General features: G+C 28.5%; 1 protein-coding gene across 6 annotated transcripts; it reads right to left on the bottom strand.

The window, feature by feature from the left end:
• Positions 1-1,652: 1,652 nt before the first annotated feature.
• Rab9 (RAS oncogene family member Rab9) lies at positions 1,653-11,260 on the bottom strand. Of its 6 annotated transcripts, none has more exons than XM_076506791.1 (3): positions 11,213-11,256; positions 6,308-6,395; positions 1,653-5,555 (listed from the first exon to the last, which is right to left on the bottom strand). In XM_076506791.1, the coding sequence occupies exon 3, from the start codon at positions 5,491-5,493 to the stop codon at positions 4,843-4,845; it is 651 nt and encodes a 216-aa protein (XP_076362906.1). In that variant the 5' UTR covers positions 5,494-5,555; positions 6,308-6,395; positions 11,213-11,256; the 3' UTR covers positions 1,653-4,842. The 6 variants fall into 6 exon arrangements, with proteins under 6 accessions (XP_076362906.1, XP_076362903.1, XP_076362901.1 ...); XM_076506788.1 differs by having other exon boundaries at positions 11,093-11,251; XM_076506786.1 differs by having other exon boundaries at positions 6,312-6,395; positions 11,093-11,250.
• Positions 11,261-12,845: the final 1,585 nt, after the last annotated feature.

Below are 12,845 nucleotides of genomic sequence, written 5' to 3'. Positions count from 1 at the left end.
CAGATGTGTTTATTTATATACAAAAACTGCATGAAAATTTGTAAAAAATTACCTGAATAGAGATATTTCCAAAATTATTTTATAAACTTAAATTAGTAACTGTTTCAGTTATGATACACAGAAACATATTTTAATGAAATGCAAATGATTTTCCAAAGAAAATAGACAAATACTTCCTCTAACTGGAGAAAAAAAAAATAGCACTTCACATTGCTAATAAGTTCTCAAAAAATAAAAATGTAGGTTCTTTATACAATCAATCAGAACTGTGTGTATGAGAAAATTAATTCCTCCTAGGTAAAGAAACTCGACCATCTGTACTACCAAAAAAGAAATGCATTGCAAGCTTTTTTGTTGTTGTTGTTTCACCAAGCAGAATTATGTCTAAGAGTTTATAACAAATTATTCTCAACCAAGTGGCTAAGTTTCAGTTACAGCATCATTCTCAAGTTACTAAAATTAGATATAGCTCTCTCAATATTGCTTTAAACTGATATCCTTATAGAAAACATTTATATTCAACATGAATGAACATAAAACCTTAGTATACAACAAACTCAAAAATAAAACATTCATTACAGAATTGAGGAAAAACAAGACAACTGTACATTTCACAAAGACGTCATATATTTATTACCATGGTTTTGACAGTACAGCCATGATCATTACTTGAGAAACCATGATCAAAAATGTTTGTGTGAAATGTAAAGTTGTCTTGTTTTCCCTCAATTCTGTAATTATGGAGTTTCACTAAGCACCAATGGTTTCAAATATAAATTATATAAAACAAATCCATGATCGTAATTCAGAAGGAATGGAAGTAAAACAATAAAAAATTAGTATTCACTGATAAAGAAAAACTGTGAAAAGAAAATAGCAAGCCAATAAGAAGATAAAAATACAACAACACAGCTTTTATTTGATTGAAACTGTACAAATACCAAAAATTTTCAGTCATTTGTTCTAAAAGTGTCGACTTTGTATGTGCAATACAATTCAATTATAAAAGTAGGGTGTATAATTTGCATTAAAGAAGGTACTAGGAAAAGAAAGATTTTTTCAATACAGAATGAAACAAATGAGGGAATCACTGTCAAACTGGTCACTACAAAACCTCCTGTGATACCCAATGTGTAAAATTTCAACTTGCATTCAGGCCATTAGAAAAATACGAATCTAATGTTTAACAAATAATAATAATAAAAAAAAGAATTTTTGTTGGACTACATCACCTACTATAGCTAGCTTTGGGAAATAGACTTATAAAGCTCAATAAATAGACTATAATTTAACAAGTCACTTTTCAAAATCTTACTGAATTTATGGCATACTGTTACCACATCAAATAAAAGTTAACATGTTAAGTAGTTAGTTTGTCTTGTGTTGTTTTTTCATATCTTAATAATTATCAATTTATAAAGTAAAATCCTTGTCAATTAAAACAATTAACATAGTTCACTAAATTCAAATTGTATGTATATTTATAAAATATGCTTTATTTATTGATGGTTGGAAAAAGTTGAATAAATAGCTATTATGTTTAATTGTGTATTTTAGTGTTAATTTCAACATCAGTACAGTGGGTGTGTTTGAAAATACTTTTTAGTTAATTTATTAAATGTACCTTTTGAAATGAAATATATAAAACATTATTTTTGTTTGAATATTTTTATTCAGTTAAATTTCACACAAAGAATTTTCAAGTAATTAAAGTAATACTAATGAATAAAGCAGCATTTGTATTTCTAAGAAATACTAAAACATTTTCATCAGTAACACACTTTACCTAAAACCATGTTATAAAGAAAGTATGCTGGTTTTATTTACTTTTAAACTTCATTTTTTTGTGGAATCTGTCTTAATGTGACTTCTCTACAGAACTGTAGCAGAGATGTGTATAAAATATACATTTAGTATAATATTTTAAGTTAACAAATTAATTACTTTTGTAAATCATGTCTTTCCAATGATTTAAGAAACTATTGTGAACTTTGTATATATTGAAGAGTTATTAGGTAAATACAGGCTAACATACTTTTTGAGATCATAAAAAACAAAAAAAACAAACTTGTGAAAATAACTTTTGCTTTTCACTGCAAACATATTATGATTAGCATAAAATAACCACCATTCTGTGCTGAATGGGATTTGCAATATCCTGTACAAAACCCAAACACTACCCACAAGCACCACATGTAACAGTGAAAATAAAAATTACATTCTCATAATAGACTCATTTGTACAAAAAAAAAGTGTGTGAAAACTGAGAATACATTGATATTAATTACAAAGAAACATTGAAAATGGGAACTAACCATCAAGAGATAATTATATTAAATGACTGCTAAAGGTGGATAAGATGAGATCAAATACAGAAGACACTGGTGCTTCCTTCAGGAATCTAGTATTGTATCCTATAATGAAGGTACACATTAGAGATAAGGTGCAAAGATTGACAAGATAAAATCAACCTAGTATGTAATCTTCCAATTGAAATTTAGTTAATATATGCTAAATAATAAGTTTTATTTTCTCATTCATGAATAATTATTACTTTAAAAGGTAAAAATCCTGTGAATTAAAACAATCTATTGTATTTAACTTAATACATTAAGTATTGAAATTAATTTATAGTTCCATAATAAACAAATATAACATTTACTTAATGTTACAGTTATGTTAAAATGAATATATCTTGATGTTTACATTTATTTATATAAGAAAAACTATAAACTGCAACTTTCTTACTTACTCAATTTATAATAAAGAACAAAATGCTGTTTTTCTATATTTCAATTTTCTGATGTTAAACTTGTTAATAATGTGCAAGATGATCACTGACTAAAGCTATTTTTACGTGTATAGTACCTCAGTGCATTCAAAAGTGACACATCCGAGTCTTCCATGATGTTATTATCATCAAATAAAAGATCAAAGTGCTTACTTTTTTGGATAACTGTACACAGTCAATATTACTACATTCATTAATAATGTTCAGAAGTATTTGATCAGAAGCTTTGGAAGAAAAAGCTACATTAAAAGATAATTTTATTTAGTGCTCACTTCTCTTCAAGAAATTTGAGCCATGTATTAAGTATTGTTCCACTACCAATTTCTGAACAATATCCATCAATTAGTACTTTTTTTTAAACAGAACACTGTAGGTAATGGCATGCAAAGTTTTCCCTTATAACCTTTGAACAATAAAGGTTTAATTTACACATCACAATGTACTTTAGAGAAATATTAAGCCTCAAGTGAAATTCTGTCTTTATACAACAGTTATAGAACAACATATATCTAAATGTAAACTTGGTAAATGGAGAAAATTTCAACTGAAATGTAATTCCCTCTAAACTTTCCCCATTTAATAGTATTCACCTTTCTCCAGTTTATTATACAATATATTTATAATAAAACAAAGTTCTTATTAAAGTACAATAAAAACCCTTATAGATTGTATAATTACATTTTAAAAATGGCAATCCAGAATTTACAGTTTTACTTCACATTTTCTTGTGAGCTTGTCATACAACTAACCAAAACAATTCCTACCAGATACCCACTTAATCCAAATTTTTAAGCTTAGTTACAATTATTTAAAACAATATACTTTAGTATGTAATTTAATTATTTTTTAAACAGAAACTACAATTTTAATTGAAATTTAAAGATCTAATATCAGACTTTTTCTAATTGCAGGTTAAATAAAGTATGTAGCTTTTTATGGAAAATCTATAAGCAGAACATGAGTTATGGGCCTTTATGAGGATCCACATGGGTGTACTAGAACTGCACTATTCATAAAAGTTCTCTAGGCAGACTGTTCTTAAAATCATACTTTTCACTAAAAGTCCAATTGTCTGATGACGTTTTCTTGTAAGCAATCATTGTTTCATAAGTAACTATATAATAATCAAATAATATGGCTTTAAATAGCTATATCTGGGAGAACTACAAATGAATACAAACAGATCGATAATAATTCATGTTTGGTTGATCAAATTTTTTTTGTGTCTAACTCACTAACAAACCAAAGAATTTGTTATGGTACATGAACTAATCATCTAATTTGGGATCGCCTATGAAACAGGATGTAATAAGATAAAATTGATGTTTTGATTGAGAGTTACGTTTTTCATAATATTGTATTTTATATCTCACTAAGGTTGATTTTTTTCGGTAACCAAATCATGCTTTTTAAAAGACTTTTTTCATGACTATTAGAAGTACTAGTGCAAACTAAAGCTGATTTACCATACTTTCTGTACAAAATATAAACTAAGGGTATGACTAGGTGTAAAAGAGTTTATAGAATGATTACCCCAATCATCTCTAACATCAAAGAACACTTCATTTTACATAAGGAGTATAATACTAAAATCATTTAAGGTGTTTTGTAACAATTTCTCTATTATATAAATTAGAACATTCTGTACTCATTCTTTAGGAGCACAGATAGTTAAGTCATAATCACCTCTACAATTGATGTTAACATTGAACTGCTCACAAGCATCACTTGTGAATGTTTTTTCAACAAAAAATATTTTTCTGAAGGTCAAATTGAGTAGTTTTCACAACACAATAATAGACTGCTACAAAAGCCACTATAGTAAAACCCATAAAATTCATAATTGTGTCGCTTTTAAGTAATAGCATTCTTGATCAAAATACAAAAATATATATAATGAGAGCAACAATTTAGGCAGAGGTGTACCAATAATAAATATTTGTGTCCACCCAAAAAATAAATCTGACACACTCTAGAAAGATATTATGCGACCAATTCACACAATCCTCATTTAACCTTTATCACAAATTTTGGAACTTAGGACTGCAAAATCATAGTATTACACAACAAGATTTCTTATTCTGAAGTTTCCTCAAATCCAGGGTATTTCCTAAGCAAGGTTTTTCCATTGTTTCTTCCATCTTCAACCAGTTTCCAACAGCCATGTGGAAAGCTTTTTCAACATTTATTGCATCCTTTGCACTTGTTGCCACAAAAGAGTAATTGCCATTATTATTACACCACAACTGAGCCTCTTCTGTAGTTACTTGCTGTTCACTTGGTGGAATGTCCATTTTATTTCCAACAACGACAATTGGAAATGTAGTAGAATCTTTTACATCTGCATAGTATACAAATTCTTTCTTCCACATACTCAAATTCTCAAAACTTTTTCTATCATCAACTCCATAGCTTAGTATGCAAATATCAGAACCTCTATAAAATGGAGTGCGAAGACTACGAAACCTCTCCTGCCCTGCTGTATCCCAAATCTGTAAAGTGTAAGTTTCTCCTCTCACTGTGATATCTTTATTTAGAAATTCCACACCAATGGTATGATAGGATTCTGAATCAAACTGATTATTGACGAATCTGTTCATCAAGCAACTCTTCCCTACTCCTCCATCACCTAAAAGTACAACCTTTAAAAGATGTGATTTCTGCAATCCACGCCCACCTCTTGCTTCCTTACTATCTGCCATGTTGTCAGCTCCTTCACAAAACTAAATTTAGCATCTTCTTTACAGGCAACACTGGTGACAGACTGTTAGTTTCAAAATAATTACAATAATTTTAATACTCTACAAACAAAAACTATAACTTTATCAAATTATCAACATTCTGTGGCAACTAAACCATAATGCAAATAATGTGATTATTATAATTAAAATTTAAGAATTAATAGTGTAAGTTACTTCAAAACCATTACATATTAATTTAAACTGATAGTCGAGCTTAAAAAATACATACATATGTACAACCTACCTCTGTGCTATGTTGTTCATCATTGCATATCAATTAAAATTAAAAACTTTGAACTTTACACAGCATAATGACACATACTATTTTTTTTTTCAAAAGATAGCTACAAAAGCAATATTCCTTATTAATTTAGCACTGAATGGAAATAATACAATAACATAACTCAAAACTGATATAAAAATGTTTAAACATTTACATAAGATATGTGCAAGTTCCTGACAAATATTATGAATAAAATGCTCTCTAGAGTTCCAGATAATTTACTTTGGTGACATTCATACAACTTGCATGCTTACTCTTCTAGCTTGAAAATAAAATAAATCAATAACCGTGATTAATATAAAAATTTAAACTGACACAAAATATCAATATCAAATGATGATCAAAATAATAAAATTCACCAATCTGAATTGAATAAACATAGAAACCATGGATTAATTTTCAATTTCCTAAATGAAAATCTATAATGAGCCAGTATAAATAACAGTTTAACAGTATTTTCAACTAAATATTAGCATTTAATTGCAATGTCACCTGCCTCCTAAGTCTACGGATTTAGAACGCTAAAATCAAGGGTCTGATTTCCTTTGGTGGGCTCAGCAGATAGCCTGATGTGGCTTTGCTATAAGAAAAACACACGTACTGTCACCTTAAAAAATGGGAAGGTTTTTTAACCTTAAATAATATCATTGATTACGTTGCTTAAAGCCTCATGCATGTATATAACGTATTCAGTATTATTTTAACAAAGTGTTTTAGCATGTAATGCACATCTCCAGCATATAAATTTGTCCTCAGTCCCATGAGGCCATTTACATCTGAAAAAATATAATTGGCTAAACTTGTTCACATGATTCTCTTATAATGTAACAGCTAAATCTGGAGTCTTCCTGAATCTACTGAACTCAACCATATTCTACCAATGTTCTATATAGAAAGATATGAAATGATAGAAGAGGTAAACACCATTGAAGTTGTTCCCTATTAGAAAAAAATAAAAAGGAAGATCAGTCAAACCAAACAGAAAGAGAAGGGAAAGTAAGTAGCTGAAGATAGAGGTCCTTTACTATAAATTACTTACTTGTTTGGCTTTACTATAAATTACTTATTTGTTTGAAGGTCAACATAAGTACTCATTCCAAAAAACAATTAATTTATAAAAAATTGTCAGTTATTTGCATTTACTGTCATGAAATACAAAGGAAAAAGCAAAAAAACAAGAAAATAAAAATAAAAACTGCCTGGAAGAGAGTGCACTTTTCTGAAAAATGTAGCTGAAATTACAGTTTTCAAACAACCTTAAAATTTTAAGTATTTATACCTAAAACTAAAAAAAGAAAAAAGTACCCTTGAAAATATTTTTCACTGTTCTATTTTAGTGCTAAATTCCTTGTTTCACTGTTCAAATTCCTCAGTTAATGTTCTACAGAAATCAGGAAAAAGTCAGGAAATTTTGCCATCCTGAGTTACCTTACATATTCAATCACCTAAAAAGTTATGACTGAAATTAGTATTGTCACTTCATTTTCTGTCATTTTTTTACTATTATAATTGAGCTTTCTTTAATCTTATTGTGACTTTTTTTTTTACTGTTATTTACTACTTCCTGTTGTCCAATTTGTGGCGTTTTATTTAAATGACAGAAGTTAAAGGCAGATTGTGCTAAAAACACTGCATGGTATGTTCAGAATATAACATTTATTACATGTAGCACAATTGTTTTAATTATAATACCAATATTCCAACTATTTATTAGAAAATTCAAGTACTAACTAATTTTCTTATTATTATCTATTATTTTGGACTTTTATAAACAGTAGACCTGGCAATCAGTGTTATATGTAAATGGATTAATTCACAGTCCCGTTAACTGATCAATGCAGTATTTTTCAAATTATGGTATGTGGAAGCAAAAAAACGTTTGTGTCAGGTACTGTCACTCAGTCACCCTCCTGCTGGTTAACAGTTAAAAAAAAAAAAAAAAAGTTGACAATGGGTGCCTTTCCTCTATTGAACAGTTCAAAAGTAGTGACATTGACTGACAGCCTTAGTAGTTTTAGCATAACAAAGCCAGGGCAAGAAAGTTTGCTGGCAACAGGAATAAAACTGAAGGAGATTCTCAAATTATACTTAACAATAAACATAACAGCAAGGTTTTGATTACTTAAACAGTTGAAAGAGTAAAAAACAGTAACTGGAAATTCTAATTTCAATTATTATGACCAATTCAAATTAATGTAGAAGCTGAAGTAAATATGTCTTGCAAAAAGAATATTTGAAATTTTTTTTTTAGATCTAACTAAGCATGAGTGCACTTGTATACTTCTGCATTTCAAATACATTCATTTTTCAAATTTGTCATTGAAAGATACACTCAAGTACTTAGAACAATAAATATTTTTTTCATGTATCGTGTTTTCTTATTTGAATGTCTAATAAGATCTTGAATTTCTTCATAAGTGACCATATAATAATAATAATACCAAGTTATGATCACAGTAATTTATGTACTAAAAGAGTAAAACTAAAAATGAACCTGACCTTCAGTATAGCTAATTAAATATATTTTTCTTTTATGCATATACACACACACACACTTATAACATTTTTAATGCTTATTTCATGTGCAGGGTATCCTCACTGTCAATGATATATTAAGTAGCATCTCAAGATGTTTGGTCAACTTAGAAGATTTATAGTAGTTTTAAAAATAAATTCTAAGTTAGCTATGCAAATCATCTTCACATTACAAGTTCAACAACTAATGGCAAATTAAAATAAACACTTATATTCATATAGTAAGTAGTAAACCAATATTTTTGAAGAAAGGTACAACAAATAAATATGGCATACCTTAGTTTGTTCTCATAAATGGCAATGCTCTGAAATGTGTGAGCCATATTTACAAAACACTACACATGTAAATAAAACATTTTCACCAGTATTCTATATAACTACTATAACACAAAGTATGTAGGCAATACTGTTTCCACTTTTAGAATTAAAATAAATTTAAAATGCACTTACATTTGAAACACAAACTTATCTAGATTAAGTATAGATCATGATATTAAAAATAACTATTACATGTTTTATCACTTAATGTAAATTATTCAAAGGAGAATGCAACTACACTTGAACTGTTACAAAATCCTGATAAATATAATTTTGTATCACCTAAGAACATTAAACAACTTGTGATTTTTACAACAATTAAAGATTATTGTTGTACTGTAGATATTAGTGAAAATATTTAGGATACTAGTTCCATCAAAGACACCAAATTATCTTCAATGGTTAGACAATTTTTAAATTAAGAATAACTTTTATGTATAAGGTCAGAAAATGCATCATATTAGATATTAAAACATTTTAACCTTTGATGTTGACTGCTTTTGTTGGTATTCCTATTCATGTGCAATATACAGTTTTGGCAAGTAAACATTTTCATAATATCAACTTAAGTTTTTCAGTCAAGGAAATCTTATTAATACTTTAAAAGAAAATCTCAAATTATATTAAAATATGTTCACCAGTTCAATGGTAATTGTCCTTTGATACCAGCTTACAAAGGGTATCACATACATGAAAAACAGCATTCTGTAAGAAAAGCTTGTCTAGAATTCTATAGCTATGCTATTTGTACACCAATATTTATGCTAACTACAATAACCAGGTACAAAGAGCGTCTTTACTTTAAAATATAAAAATGATTAAATAGCAATTTCAGGAGTTCTTCCAAGTGTTATATGCACACAAAATACTTTAAGCAGGCTAAAATATTAAACAAGAAGTTATCAGAAATATACTAAATCTGGATCAACATGTTCAAATATATATTTATTATATTTGCAAATGGCTGGATACATTTGAGGTATGAAAAAATAAAAATACAAGGAAAAGCAGTAAGTTATTTCATTAAAGATTTTCTAAAATAAAAATTAGAAATAATAGTAGTGGAAAGTATACATTATCAAGGGCTTATGTTATAGAGCTTAAAGGAAATGAGGAGAATGGATTGTTTACCATTTTATTTAAATGAATATTTTTGTAATTTAATATTATGGTTAACCTGCTCACAATACTATATGACATTTCTAAGACTAAGCTCAAATGTTTTGGTAAAAAAGTTTTGTCAGATTGGATGAGTTTCATTACACTAAGTCTAATGCAAAGAAAATAAAATTACATTTTTTAATATTTAGATATATAGTTACCTCATGATTTGACCAGTCACTTTAAATTGATTATAAAATAATTCTATTAAATTTGTATAATGTAAGGCATAACCTAACAACAATCCTGCAGCAGACAATTCCATCAATGACTTTTATATTTATAAAATAACACTCCAAGAGAAAAACTTCCCACTATCATATAAAATATTGGAGATTTTCCATAACAAAAATATCCTTGTAACTAAAAATATCCAATTTTTTTTTATATACCAATGGGAAATGCCTCTCTCTCAATGTGTCAAGTTTGTATTTTGAATTTAAGCACATTAAGCCATGTTAAGTATTTTATGCTGTTATTCTTTTTTACATTGTTCATGTTTTAATTTTGTGCAAAATTATACAAGGGCTATCTGCCATAGTTGTCCAAATATGCCAATGAAAACTAAATGGAAGGCAGTCAACCAACACCACCACTGCCAACTCTTGGGCTACTCTTTTACCAGTGAACAGTGGGATTGACCATACATTATAATGGCCCCATAGCTGAAATGGCATCTTTGGTGTGATGGAGATTTGAACCTGCAAACTTTAAATTATGAGTCTTGCACACTGGCCACCTGAGACTGCTGGACTGAATCTCTTTTATATTGCATTAATATTTTCATATCCTGCCACATACCTTTAATTGCATAACATTAAAAAAACAGTGTGCTATATCACATACACTGCAACTTGTACTCAAATGTAATACAATTTATAGGGTTATGACTTATTTCAATAATTATTAATAGAAAATCCTAGATCCAAACCATAAATTCTAATTAATGTGACTTAAACACATATTCACAATTTATTGATTATTTAACAAAACTAAGTTGGTACGAACTTTTGTACTATTATTAAAATATCAGTGAAATGATATACTTTCCGCTCTTGATAAATTGAAGCAGAAAAATGCTATTACCAGGGTTGGAGCTCGTGTTATAAAACAAGAAATTAAAAAGTATTTAAAATAAAAAAATTAAATCTATAATACAACACACTATCATTGTCACAGTAACAATGACATAATGGGGACCTAACATTATAAGTATTAATATTACGCTCTGAACCTATATAACTCTGAAATGAAAAGCCAAACCTTTTTATTGTTTTTCAAATTGCAACAAACTTAAGAAGTAAGATATACAAAAACAACTTTCAGTATATTAATAAGTTATAATTTTAAAGCAAAAGCAATTCATTCAAAACTTCTCCTTACACAATTACATCACGTTATACACCCTCCCTACCATTGCAGCGCCATCACGAACTCTCAATGTTTAATTTCCACAATGCATATTAAGGTATTAAAAACGTGTTAATACTAGAAATAAACAACCTTTCTTTGTGTTTTATGGAAGAAATACTCATGGAGAAGTTGCAAAGGTAAAAGTTGAGTGTCCAATTAAATAAAAATAACATTTTGGCGTTAAAAGTTCGTTTATTTCTACTATTATTAAATTTTCAATATTGTTCAGATATAATTACTAATGTTTTTATATGCACACTTAAAACTTTTAATTACAAGTTACCTCGCTTTGCGACAAAAAGGTGAAGAAATTAAAAGTCACTAACTTAAATATTTTCAAAAGAATTGTTTTCATTTGTTTGTTTCACTTCCCTATTTGATAAAACTATATTTTGAAAACGAGAATCATGATTATATGCTTAATATACGTGACAACGCGTTACAAAAAACAAATTAAATTACAAAATATAAAACCTTCTTAATATATTTGTATGTATGCGCTTATAACACTTATGGAATTCTAACTCTTTTAATATCAGTTGTGCTTTACTTAACATTAATTTCTTTCATATAATATACTTTTTAAATATATTAAAACACACAAAGAAAGAAGAAGTAGCAGATGACCATTCTGCCCATAGGGGTCACCCAAAGAAGAAAGCAGCCTGACTTAATAGTGTAATATTCTTTCATATAGGTAAAATTATCCAAAAGGAACTTAAATTAACAGTTTAAATTACAAGCACAATGTCCATTACCTGAAAAACCGTTCGACATGAAAATGGCACTGATAGGGGAAAATGTATGCCTAAGAACGAGACTGGACCTGAGCGTCCAAAGTTTATATTTCTTTCCTCTAATATTCAATATTTTAGCCCCATCCGTACCTTTCCATTAAACCAAATAGAAACCCATAATTAGTTTGTCTACGTTCAAACAAACTTTAAAACCTGAAATAAATCATCTTCAGTTCTTCTACGCTCCGTAGAAAAGGCAAGTTAAAATCTGTAATCCTTCTTCAAACCTTAATGTTTCCCCAATTTTAGCGTTAAAGTGATTTTAAAAAAAGGTTTTTATAGCTCTCCTTTCACACGCAGTGAGTTGCACAAGCAACCTACAACGTTAGCTTTTCCTCAATGACAAGTGGAGTTGTGAATGTAATTGCACAGTGCTTGGTTCTCTTACAGGAATTATGCATTTAATTGTAATTAAAAAGTTAAGCCATTCTTGTTGTCACACAAGAAAATAATTGTCAGCCGCAGCTTTAGTTCAGAACCCTGTCGATAGACAAATGAGGTAACTATCGCAAAATATATGATTAGGTGTGATAAAAGACTGGGATAATTATATATTTAAGTCAGTGCTTGTTCGGAAAGTTGAGACTGTGTGTATTTATTCCTTTAATTTGTTCCGGGGAGACCATGTAAGTGCTGTAATGTGTTCTTTCCTCATGAATGGTATTTTGTATTACTGGGTAAAAATAATGCAAAGACCAGTTCACATAACAATAGTATATCAGTTTGTATTTTTCTTAATGCTTTTTACAGGCTACCTACATTTGTGCACGGTTGTGATTCTAAGTTCACAAAAAGAGTTTTCATTT

This window comes from Tachypleus tridentatus, chromosome 6 (genome assembly GCF_004210375.1).
Source record: "Tachypleus tridentatus isolate NWPU-2018 chromosome 6, ASM421037v1, whole genome shotgun sequence".
In the NCBI taxonomy this organism is placed as follows: domain Eukaryota; kingdom Metazoa; phylum Arthropoda; class Merostomata; order Xiphosura; family Limulidae; genus Tachypleus; species Tachypleus tridentatus.
The sequence above is the reverse complement of the archived record's forward strand: the minus strand, read 5'-3'. Positions and strand labels throughout refer to the sequence as shown.